The sequence below is a fragment of the Rhamphochromis longiceps genome, linkage group LG6 (genome assembly GCF_057381845.1).
Source record: "Rhamphochromis longiceps isolate RC_006_pf linkage group LG6, R_longiceps_female_GT1.1, whole genome shotgun sequence".
NCBI classification, from domain to species: Eukaryota; Metazoa; Chordata; class Actinopteri; order Cichliformes; family Cichlidae; genus Rhamphochromis; species Rhamphochromis longiceps.
Window position 1 is genome coordinate 34,346,688 of NC_140562.1, and position 12,235 is coordinate 34,358,922.

General features: G+C 36.3%; 2 protein-coding genes across 5 annotated transcripts in view; both read left to right on the forward strand.

The window, feature by feature from the left end:
- The window catches only part of pnpla6 (patatin-like phospholipase domain containing 6), a 36,735-nt gene extending 32,174 nt beyond the window's left edge, over positions 1 to 4,561 (forward strand). For all 4 annotated transcript variants that reach the window (XM_085410352.1, XM_085410355.1, XM_085410354.1 and 1 more), the window contains 6 exons: positions 1,226 to 1,374; positions 1,712 to 1,864; positions 2,494 to 2,610; positions 2,737 to 2,824; positions 3,107 to 3,252; positions 3,599 to 4,561. In XM_085410352.1, coding sequence (XP_085266478.1) covers positions 1,226 to 1,374; positions 1,712 to 1,864; positions 2,494 to 2,610; positions 2,737 to 2,824; positions 3,107 to 3,252; positions 3,599 to 3,673 — 728 coding nt within the window. In that variant the 3' untranslated portion in view covers positions 3,674 to 4,561. The remainder of the gene's footprint in view (positions 1 to 1,225; positions 1,375 to 1,711; positions 1,865 to 2,493; positions 2,611 to 2,736; positions 2,825 to 3,106; positions 3,253 to 3,598) is intronic.
- Positions 4,562 to 7,222: 2,661 nt separating this feature from the next.
- On the forward strand, positions 7,223 to 11,649 carry LOC146668445 (ependymin-like). Its single transcript, XM_085408679.1, has 6 exons — positions 7,223 to 7,368; positions 7,668 to 7,702; positions 8,954 to 9,088; positions 9,421 to 9,604; positions 10,025 to 10,112; positions 11,244 to 11,649. Exons 1-6 carry the CDS (start codon positions 7,224 to 7,226, stop codon positions 11,392 to 11,394), a joined length of 738 nt encoding a protein of 245 aa, XP_085264805.1. The 5' UTR covers position 7,223; the 3' UTR covers positions 11,395 to 11,649.
- The last annotated feature ends 586 nt before the right edge of the window (positions 11,650 to 12,235 follow it).

A 12,235-nucleotide genomic window follows, 5' to 3' on the forward strand; every position in this document is an offset into this window, starting at 1 on the left:
GGATAGAATTAAAAATGTTGGAGAGAAGTTTCTAGTAAATATACATTTGAAGAAATGGAAACAAATCCTCTTCTGACATCAAAACCGCCATGCATAAGACGCCAGTCTGCTTTGAGATTACATTCTGATTCTTCTCATGTTGAAACTGTTGTATGATTGGCAATAATATTTTTAACAGGCTTGCAGCAAAATCTTAATTGGTATTATAATCATACAAATGTTCCACACATTTTCAAAATTAACTACTTCAGGCAAGTTTACATTAAAACAAACCCAAAAAGCTGCCTGGTGAGGTTTCTGTTTAAGCTGTAAGAATAAAACGTAAGTTTTTTTTTGTCACGTGCTTTCAACAAGAGGAAAAATCAGTGGTGTGTGTTCAGACTCAGGGGAACAACTTTTTTTGTCTGCAGACTAGTAAATGGATGATCATTGCTTAAAAGCAACTGCACAGAGCCAAAGGTACATATTCCTGAAATGTTTGTGCGATGATGATGACAATTGAGATGCATACTACATAGTTTTCATTTTGATGTGGCGGTGAAAATTCCCCTGAGTCTGGGTTGATGTATTTATAATAAAAAAATATCCTCTGTACTGAAGAAACAGAACCATATTTCACAATGAGACTGGCCTATTGCAGTTTTCTGCTCTGCATTTAAATCATTTCTCATTGTGTCCCGGCTAATGCTTTGTGAAATATGGTGCTGCCTGGGCCCAAAAGATTGATCCAGTGGAAGGGAACTTTGTCAAATTAACATCCTGTGTTTGTTTGTTTCACTCTGCCTTCTGTGTAGCTGCTTTTAAAGTTGTTCTTGGGGTGCTGGATCAGTGTTTCAGGCTTGTGGGTTGTCTTCCACAGACTCAACACCACAAAAATGCCTACTATTGCAAAGCTCCTTTTAATAAGGGGATAAAAAAGGCCCTGCGCTATTTGGCCAGGAAATATGTATAGTTTACATATATACATCTCATTTAATTGGCTGTAAATTCTCTGAAGTGAGCTTACAACTTGTATGTCTTAAAAGTTTTGTGTTTTTGTGGTGTACGTCTGTTAGAACACTGAGCCTCTAAAAATGAAGGTTTCTGGAGGCAAACCTGAAACAAACTTATTAACACCGTATTTATTGTCTTATCATCTCTGCTGCCGGATTTTGTGACGCTATGGTCGTTCGTCTGCGTGATTGTGTGCTTGTGTGTGAAAAAACTGGTGTTAAACGTCTAACAGCGGACATTGCGAGGAACACGGGTGCCAGAACAGTCATTGCCATCGACGTGGGTAGTCAAGATGAGACTGACTTGTGTAACTATGGCGATTGCCTGTCGGGCTGGTGGTTGCTGTGGAAACGGATCAATCCCTGGGCAGAGAAAGTAAAGGTACTGGATGCAGGAGTTTTCCTGTCTTAGATTGGGCTAACATAAATGTCTTTTGTAACTGAGTAAGTGGAGTCCAACAATACTGGTTCCAAATGTTTCTATTTGGCTCGAGCTAAAACTTTCTTAGAGGGTGCCAAAATTTTTCTATGAAAGATTTTTCTGGGAAAAAGCCTTTTATGGGTTGGCAGTATGAGGCAGTGGTACCTTTTGAGTCCATCTGATCAATGTGTAGCATATCCAATTCTGCTATGGAATCAGCAGATTCATCTTTATTTATTTATTGTGAAATCTGGTAGTGTGTTGTCTGAATAAAGATCTATGATACTCCCTTCTGTAGGTGCCGGACATGGCAGAGATCCAGTCACGGTTGGCCTATGTGTCGTGCGTGCGACAGTTAGAAGTGGTTAAGAAGAGTGCCTACTGTGAGTACATCAGACCACCCATTGACCGCTTCAAGACCATGGACTTTGGCAAGTTTGATGAGATCTATGTGAGTTACTTACCCAGTATGGGGTTTTTAATTGCACAAAAATACACTTTATTTGTGTGAACCTGAAATCAGGCTACTTCCAAAATGGGTGTAATCTCTTTGAAGGGTGAGAATCTGAAAAACAAGTACGATCACACATCCTATCACTACACAATTGATTATACACCTCTAAGCATATATGGTTAAATATTTCCTAATACAAAGGACAATAATAAAATCTAAACCCATCAAGTACAGTTGTGTAAATCCCTAGTCTCATATTATGGATCAGCTTTAAAATTCGTGTGTCTATCATCTGATTATTTGGGCAAAAAAGGGAGAAGTACTACTTTGGTTTCTGTTTATACTGGAAAACAATGTGGGCTTCTTTGAAAATGGAATCGACAGCTAATTTTTTAAATGTTTTTTTTAAGTAAAGCTACTAGCTTTAGATAGTATATTGCAACATAAGAAAAGCTATCACAGCTTTAATTAGTCAACTGTTGGTTTAACATCCCATAGTGCAAATATAAATGTTTATTATTACTCTAAATACACCACAGGATCCATCAGTGTTTCAGTCTGAATTTAAATCAGTTGGTCTGTTTCTAAACACTTACAGCTTTCATTTGAACTACTGTGTATTGCAGGATGTGGGCTTTCAGCACGGCAAGTTAGTGTTCACTGGCTGGGCTCGGGGTGACATCATCGAGAACATGCTGAAAGACCATCGTTCAGCCGACTACAATGACAGCAAGAGAACAGATGTGAGAAGGGCACATACGCACACTTAAACTATTAATCCTATCTTACATGGCTGCTGTAACTCGTGTCTTTAAAGGTGAACCTGCAAGTTCTATATGTAATACTAATAATAACATGTTGTCCATTAGTCCTACACGTGTCCAGGAGCTGACTTCACTGATCTTGCAGAGATTGTATCGAGGATAGAGCCAGTCCAAAGCTACCTTGCTGCAGAAGGTAAATAATTACTAATTCATTATTGTCTAGAAAGAGTTGCTCTTGATGTTTTGTTGGAATATATTTTCCTTCTGATGTAGAATAGTAAAGACAGAGCTTACAGCATTCTCCTTTGTGACAACGTACAATTCAATAAGTCTGATAAATAAGGAATTGTATCCTTGTCTCTTTTCTTGAATATAATAGGGGATGTTCCTGATATTTTATGAGTGCCACCTTAAATGGATGGGTCAGTCTCAATAATTTCTTTCTATAATATCTCCTCTAAATCTTTCTGATCAGCGGAGGAGTCGGACTGTCTGACAGAATATGAGGAAGATGGAATGGACACAGTAAGAGAGGAAGAAGGGGAGGAAGAGGAGGATGAAGCAGAGTACCCTGAAGACCACTCTCCTGGGGAGTGGGGACAGAATGGAGTTTTTCAGACGGTAACACTACAGTTTTAATTCTCTGAGCTCCAGCAACCAGTCTTTGCTCCAATGAAACAATAATAACTCACCTCTTTAGATGAAAAGCTCTCCAGCAAATCTTCAGACCCTTAAAATGCTTCAATGTTTATTACACTCCACATTACAAATAATACAATGAAACATACAGTCACCATACGCTTTATTATGTCAAACATGCTAGTACCAAGGTCCTGTAAACCTTCCTAAGACATTTTATGTTTGATATCTTGTGTCCAAGATGAGATTTTGTCAGGCGAGAAACAGAGGATCTCTTGGCATTAGATTTAAGTTACACCAAATGGTTAAAACACTGTCTTCTCTACAGGATGAGGAGAAATCTGTGAGGCAACGTCGGAAACTTGCCAGTGACTCCAACACCTCTGAAGTCTCAGACTGCTGACAGTCGGCCACGAAGGAGTAGGAGGATAAGACTAAGGGTCCATAAATTTTCAGTGTTAGATGTGGGCATCACACTCAGCCCTTGCATCTACTAAAAACTCAAAGTTTTCTTTCTGGAGCATAGCCACTTATTGTCTAAACTGCTGAATCTTCTTTGCATCAAGTGACTTTCTCCTGATTATGCGGTTTAAGAACAGGCTTTGAAAATTTACCCCACCCAGAATCTGTCTCTTCAGACACGTCAACTTTACTGTAATTCCAACCATAACAAAAACTGAGACTCTAAACTTCCATTTCAGCAACTGGAATCACCTGCATGTTCCTTCTGTTTCTCTAAATCTTTATGTACATCTTTAATGTCAGCACACCTTATCTGCACTGTGTCATTGATGATTTGACATACATAGTCCTCAGTTCTGATGTGTGCTTGTTCAGATGAGTGTGTGTGGGTTACCTGTGTGTTGGAGTGACTGGTACTGATGTGTAAAGCTGTGAATTGTTGAAATGGTAACTGGGCACTAAAAGGAAAAGTAGGGAGCATAGACAGAGCTGTAATTACTAATAATGTAATTATGTTAAGCTTATCCTAGATACCATGTAGAAAGTCAGTTAGGGAATGCTACAGGAAGAATGGCAAATTGTTATCACCAAAGTGGAGTGGTTGAATGAGCAGAAATATTTGTGAATTAATGCAGTGGACAGGTTTCAAAAATACATTATTGAGATAAAGCTGGGTGGATGGGGAGGAATATGGAGTGTGCGGTGAAAGTTAGGGATGAATGTGAGTGGACGACATTTTGTCTGTGTGCTAAAAATCTGCCGTTTGAGTTGTTTTTTTTGAGATGATGCCAGATAAAGACGATGCCTTTTCTACCAGAGTTCAACACACTCAGAATGAGCATGACTGTGGAGCGATCATTTGACTGACACTAAACAACAAACAAGTTTGCGTCTGCCTATGCTTAGGCAAGGTCACACGCACAGTACTCAGGGTTCCTGCGTATGACTTGACATTTATGCCAATAGTGTCCTCTGGTGATAACAAGGTGTACGTGTGAGTGCATTGCAAATTTTGGAGTAATGATAATCTCCAAAACGAGCCAACATTATCTATAAAACCCTGACAATATCAACAGATTGTATGTGGATAATACGCAGAAATCCCGAGTAATCCTAAACCTCTAAATCACAGAAGTTCACCTAATATAATATTTAATTCATATGGACCTCTTGTAGAAACTGTAACAAGATTATATTAAAATACACAAAATGTTCATATTAATATATGTATATGAAGTGAGAATTTGTAAGTTGATGCTTTGCTGCAAACCAAGGGAACTTACACTGGAAAAAAAAGGGGTTTGTTCTTGTAACATCAGTTCAGTTATTATGGACAGTTGCCAGACTTGTTTTCGTTTTCTTTTATTTATACATGTCAACTAATTCATTTTTAAACTCGGAGACAGGATCGTATGTTGTTTTAATGAACTTGGCTTGAGCACTTTGCACTGAAATGTTTGAGTTTATTCCTTTTCTTTAAAGATGGTTGTTTTAATGATTGCCCTGAAACTTGAGATGCCAAGGGAATCTAAGGTATAAAAAAAGGTTAATATTTAATATGCATATTGAAAAATAAATATAATATGCATCCAATTATGTGTAACCTGTATTGTTTTTGTCTATCAAACTGTTTTTATGAGATTTACTTGTCTCACATCTGTCTACTAGCTGTGATTTTCAGCTTATTTTAAAAGGATACTGATTTTGGTCTACACCAGAAGTTTATTTGCATATATATATCTATATATATATATATCTATATATATATATATATATATATATATATATATATATATATATATATATATCTATATATATATATATATATATATCTAGATATCTATAGATATCTAGATAGATAGATATCTATCTATATAGAGATAGATCATATTTTTAAAAATTACTTTTAAGACTTTTTACAGATCTCACTGTTTGTGAACATAATTTTTAAGCAGATTCCCCAGACATCTTCCTCATTTATTTTTCAACAGGCATTTTAAGATCATTTAATCATGCTGTTATATTAATGCTACTTGTTATTTATATGAAATTTAGCACTGACAGTAACGCACACAATGTATTTAATAGCTTCTGCTTTTTCACCCATTTCTCTTGGTAAAGTATTTGATAATCCTTCTTTATTTACCACTATGCATTCTGCTAATTTGAGAGTCAATTGTGTAAAGACAGATTTATATATATGATGAACATGCATATCGTTAGCTTCATAGCATAAGTGCCTAAGTCATTGACTTAGTCAAATGACTTAGGCAATTATGCTATGAAGCTAACGATATGCTGATATACATTTTTATTTTTTTCCCAAATCTCTTTCCACTGGAAATTGGCCTTGTGTGAACTGTAATGCCCTGAATAAAGGGGGTCATTTATCACACTCACTCACAGGTAAAAATAAATAATAATAACAAGTAAAAAATATATTTATTAAAGTGTCATTGTGGATTTTGTTATGTAGGGAAGAATAATAAGAAGGTGACCGTTAGAATTTCTGAACATTAGAGGAATATTTGAAATAATGACATTATTAATCAGCTACAGTTGGGCTACTGAAAAGTGGTGGCGATCATATTTGTTTTTATACAAATACTCAACACATAAAGTAAGCATTACTTTTTGTATTTTGGTTAATGTTGATGTATTAATCATTGTTGCCACTTGTGGTATTCAAAACCTAGAATGTCAGTGGGCAGATCACCTCAGCAGGATTGATAACCTATCATGCTTTTAGAGTATGCAAGTTAAAAACGTTAGTTTTTAAAGCCGGTGAGACCTTTGGTCTGTACTAACTGATGCTTTTAAGTGAGTCAGTTGTTTAATTTTTAGTTCCCCCGGTAGAAGTGCATAACCAAAGGATCCTGAAGAACTCGCCACAGTGTGACATTCAGATATGCTTTTGTCATCAAGGCTGAGAAATAAGCAGGTGGAGTTATTTAGAATAACATGGGAATATTTACATCTGCAGTTAAAAGATTGGAGCCATTTAGCCCATTAACTAATGATTTACAGGTAAATTTGTTTTTGAGAAAGGCACTAAATCTTCAGGTTTGAATAGCACAAACTGTAAGAAGACTTGCAACACATGCAATGCAAAATAATTATAGGTTAAGGATTAATTGTTTGCAATAACCTTCAAAAAGGGCTATACTATTAATGTTCATTTTTATTATTATTAATTTTTATCTTTCAGATTAAGGACCTTTTCTTTAATACTTTAATGACATTCTATACACCCCTTTTTTTTTTTTTTTGCAAAAGATATGTAAATTTAAGATAAAATATAAGGCATATTAGAATAGCCTACTTGCATTTTATTTTCAGTTTAAGTCATGAGCTTTAGGCTTCAACATTAAAAACAGCCATGTCTTGTAAACTGTAAAGTACAACTGTTAATTATTTAGTGAAGTAGATAGTCCAGAAAACGCACAAGGACGTCACATGATGTGGGCACTGCCTCCTGTTAGCAGATTTATATGGAAGTGTTTCCTGAACCAGAGCGCTCACAGATTCTCCTGGTCCGGCGACTCTGCAACTTTCTCACCATGAACTTCATTAGTGTGCTGTCCTGCCTGAGCCTCTTGCTGGCAGTGGGTGTCGCCCAATACCCCAAACCCTGTGGTGAGTATGGACTTAGATGAACAAGATACTCAAACTGATGTCTATATCTGTGTTAAGAGACCTGCTAAATGTGCCTGAAACAGAAATATGAAAAAACTCAATTCATAATGTTAGAAAAGTTATTTTTACTCAGAGACACAGACATATTTTTTAATCTATCTTAAAAACCAGGTATAGTCAAACTAGGCTGCCAAGATTAATTTGTATAGTAAGCTAAGGTTCTCCAATGAGTATATTTATGCATTTAATTTTAGATTGTTATAACAAATGAAGCTTGACTTTGACTTTCTGTTCCACAGTCGTTCCAGAGCTGCTGAGTGGAGGGCTCACTGTGGTGAGTTCACTGATGTGCTCCACAGATAATCTTTAGGAACTTACTATATATCTCTATTGCTCTGATCAGTGTTAAGCAAACTTCTCTTGCATTTTATGCCAACTAAACCCTTTTCTGTTGGATGTAATATGTCCTTACATAATAGTATGATTATGCAGCAACAGAGCAGTTTTTTGTGCCTTAATATGTACAGATTAGGTTTTAACAGAGATGGAAAGTAATGAAGTCTAAATACTTCATTACTGTACTTAACTAGAATTTTCAGGTGTCTGTACTTTTCTTTAGTATTTATTTTTCTGACAACTTTTTATTTTTATTCCCTACATTTTTAAAAAATATCTGTACTTTCTAGTTCACGCATTTTCAAAAAAAGCTTGTTACCTTTGGTTTGTCGCACACTTGGTTTGCCTAACCCGCACTTCAGCATCTAGCCAAACACATGAGTGTGTGTGCAGTTTGTCACACAGAGTGTTGCTAGCTATATTCATATTGACACTATATTGCAGTGGTATTGGATAAACTGGAAATGCAAAGTTTACATGTAAGTCCTCACTTTTGTAAATCAAATATTGGGTCTGTACGTGTGGCATTATATTTTTACATATTGTGAAACATGCTGCAAAACAATCTGAATGCATTATTTAAAGGTTTCATGAAAATACTCAGAAGTTTTGAAATGAATTTGAAATTAAGCTGATTGTGGCTGTATACAGTATAATATGAAGACAGCATAAACAGCTTACTGTCAGTATAAAGGATGGAAACCAGCCAGGACAACTTATGAAATAACTGCTGATGTATTGTTGAATTCAGCTGTGTAGATCCACAAAGACCAGGTCAGCTGATCAATAAGCTGAAGTTGAAGTACTTCAACTTGTACTGAAATATGTTTTAACATTAGTACCTGGGTTTTAGACATTAACTAGAGACAAGTTCAGGAATATATGTTTGAGACATTCACTTTCTCACATGCTCACAAGCCTCACAAGATGATATCATTTGCTTCAGATGAGTTCTCACAACTAGAAACACTTCATTTCATTGAGACAAAGATTTTGTTGCTTGGATGGACACATGATATCCAGTTTCTTGCTGTGAATCAATTAGACAGTTCTCTGTGCTTTTCTCAGTAGTGCAGTCAGACATCATACAAACTTTTGAACTAAAGACATAGCAGATTAAATATAATTTAATGACCATTAAGTAATGTTTAGGTCATTCATAAAACTGGCTTTTATCTCTCCTTTTCAGATGACTGGCGATGGACTCATCTCCTCAACGGGATTAATAACCTTTGATGCTTTGGGACAGAGGATGCGAGTTAAAAACTTCGGAATTGGTGACAATCAGGACTTTGCTCTGGACCAGCTGATGCTTTTTAGAGAGGTAGTAAAGCCTCATTAAACTGTTAATGTTTTGTGTTTTTTTTCCTTCATAATGATCCCTCCCACTTCAAAAAGTATCTAAATATCATTCAAATTACTCATTTCTTCTGTCTTACCTAACACATAAACAGAATTCCAATCTTTAGAATAAAAAAATAAATGAACGTAGTGTGACATTTGAAAAAATAAAATGAAAGTATAAAATGACAAAAACACACTGATATTTATGCAAACATATTATAAGACCGTGCTGGCTACAATACTACAGTGGCAGCATACAAGCCAAGATGTGAACAGGCAAAGAGCATTCACTCTCTTTGTTCATCCTTTCAGGGGGTCTATTACGAGTCCAACTGGAAAACACTCTCTTGCAAGAAGATGAAGCTGGATTCCTCCTTCATTCCCATGCAAGTTCCCCCTGATGCTAAACTGATGGGTCAGGTGTTCATGGGCTCCTCCTCCTCTTGGGGAATGGGTGTGCTAACCAACACCTGGTATGGCAGTCTTTCAGAAAATGGTAAGAAGAAGCAAAAATAAATGTGTTCTGTACTAATTCTAAGGCTGAAAGGCCATGAATACTACCACTAGTGCTATGTGCCATTTTCATTATTTTGGAAGACAAATTTTAATTTATTTTTGTGTAAATGTACACACTGATTGGTAATTTCAAGTAGACATTGTAGTAAAGGATTGGCAGTATGTTACAATAAACCTTTCTATCCTACTAGTTATTAGGTTAAGCCAATGTACTACTAAATGACCAAATTACCTTTGCCTGTGCATGCATGTCGAGCATAGTGACAAGAAGTGTAAATTCCTATTTATGACAAAATAAAAAGAAATAGTAGTGAATTTAGTAAATGTAAAATAACACTTTTTTTTCATTTATGCCACTCAGGTAGCCTGTTTACATATAACTTATACTGTATGTTTTCAGGCTTTTATTCAACTGTCTTTACTGAGATCGGCTGCATCCCTGTGTCCTTCACAAGCTATACTCCACAATCTGGGTGGCTCACTGTCAGGTAACTGTAAGAGAGTCTGTCTCGAATGTAAAGGGAAGGTATGTAGACAGACTCAGCAAAAAAAAGTTGAGTTATGAGAAAAGGGTAGATTAGATAAGATTTACAATATTCTACATGACATATGAAACTTAGACATAAATGAAATTCCATAAATTAATATATACTAACCAACATGACAGGCACACAACACACACAGCACACCTCTCCCCATCTGAAGCCTACACAGCCAATTAGTCCAGATATACCAATAGCTGGTAAGCCAGTAAAACTACAAAGCAACATGAACATCTGAGAAACACATAACACTCAGTAATTTATCACTAGCTCAATTTCATGGCTAAATGGTTCCCTATAAATAAATAATTAAAAATTCAATAAAAATTCAAATATTCTTAACAAATCCATTTAAAACAAGCCTTCCTACAGAAAGACCCCCCCCCCCCCCCCCTTCCCAACTTGGTTTGGCCCAGTGATGTCAACCATGACATCACCAGCACTATAAAAGTAACAAGATACTTGACCTGCATGGATCCTGGGGAAAATTTTTTTTAAAAAATTGAACATTATAAAAGAAACTTGAAAATGTATGTGTGTGTATTTCCTTTAACTTGATCAACTGTTTTGATGTTAACCACAAATTTAACACACACACAAAGTGAAGCAATGTTACCTTAGGATTGGCAAACCACAGCAAATAAGCACAAGCAGACAAAACAATATAATGTTGTGTGTAAAATTAACACGCATAAGACAAATGGTGAGTGTTAAAGTGTGCAAATGCTCCACCCACTTTGTCGCAGTAATATAAAACTAAAACAGACAAAATGGAACAAAAACTGTGCTAATGATATTAAAAACAACTTCAGCAACCATTTTAGATTTGAGAGGGAATTTCTTTTTATTACAGTATGTCTAACAATATAATGCAAACACATATCATATTATTATATTATACAGTAGAAAACAGAATCATATGTATGAGAACCTGTTTTGGATTTTTGACCCTGAACCATGCAAAAGTTAAGACACTGAAGTGTTACGGTGTTCTATTCTCTGCTTTCCATCTGTAAATTTTGAATTTGATGTTGGTAACCTAGTCATACAAGTAAACTTGTATTTTTTTAATTTCAGCACCTTCAACTGGGTAATTGGCACCTCAAACCCTATGGACTACTTGCCTCCTGATTTCTGTGCCAACTCTGAACTGGAGGAAACAGAAACACCACATAATTTCTTCACTGTCATGGAGTCTCTGGCCATGAAGAGCAAGAGAATAGAGTAAACATCTTGAGCATCTTGAGAAAGATAATTACAGATAATTACAAATCCTGTCCCTCAGCAGAAATCCATATTTGACCTGAATGATTCAGTCATCATCATGAGATGATCACTGGATCATCATGTCATTTTAAAGTTACATTAACATGACATCCAGCAGAGTTGTCATCTGCAATTCACAGACCTTACCTTTGGATTGTAGGTAGAAAATGTAAATAAAAAAAATCTATATTATTAGAGTGAGAACTACAGATACGCAGTCAACACTACATAAAGGAGACCTTCAAATAACAGTTTTCAGATTTGCTTTGTCTTCTGTCTTTGTCATTATGTCAATAAAATTATTTGCACTTAAATGCTTGTGTGGAAAATGTTAATATAATATCGTGGCTCAAGAGTTGGGAGTTCGCCTTGTAATCGGAAGGTTGCCGGTTCGAGCCCCGGCTCCGACAGTCTCGGTCGTTGTGTCCTTGGGCAAGACACTTCACCCGTTGCCTACTGGTGGTGTTCAGAGGGCCCGGTAGTGCCAGTGTCCGGCAGCCTCGCCTCTGTCAGTGCGCCCCAGGGTGGCTGTGGCTACAATGTAGCTTGCCATCACCAGTGTGTGTGTGTGAATGGGTGAATGACTGGTTGTGTAAAGCGCTTTGGGGTCCTTAGGGACTAGTAAAGCGCTATACAAATACAGGCCATTTACCATTTTTACCATTTGCATTTGCACATTCCTGCTGTTTGATTACACCTAAGTAAAGACTTTAAAGGAATTAACTGGGTACGCACGAAAAATTAGTGTCACCATATTAGTGTGAAACAACATGTAAAATATGGTTTTATGAAGAACAAAAGGA

Excerpts from the sequence above, each read along its gene's own strand:
- LOC146668445 (XM_085408679.1), top strand. The coding sequence starts at position 7,224 with ATGGAAGTGTTTCCTGAACCAGAGCGCTCACAGATTCTCCTGGTCCGG. Across the intron at positions 7,369-7,667 it reads CCAATACCCCAAACCCTGTG|TCGTTCCAGAGCTGCTGAGT; the intron begins GTGAGTATGGAC and ends TCTGTTCCACAG. Across the intron at positions 7,703-8,953 it reads TGAGTGGAGGGCTCACTGTG|ATGACTGGCGATGGACTCAT; the intron begins GTGAGTTCACTG and ends TCTCCTTTTCAG.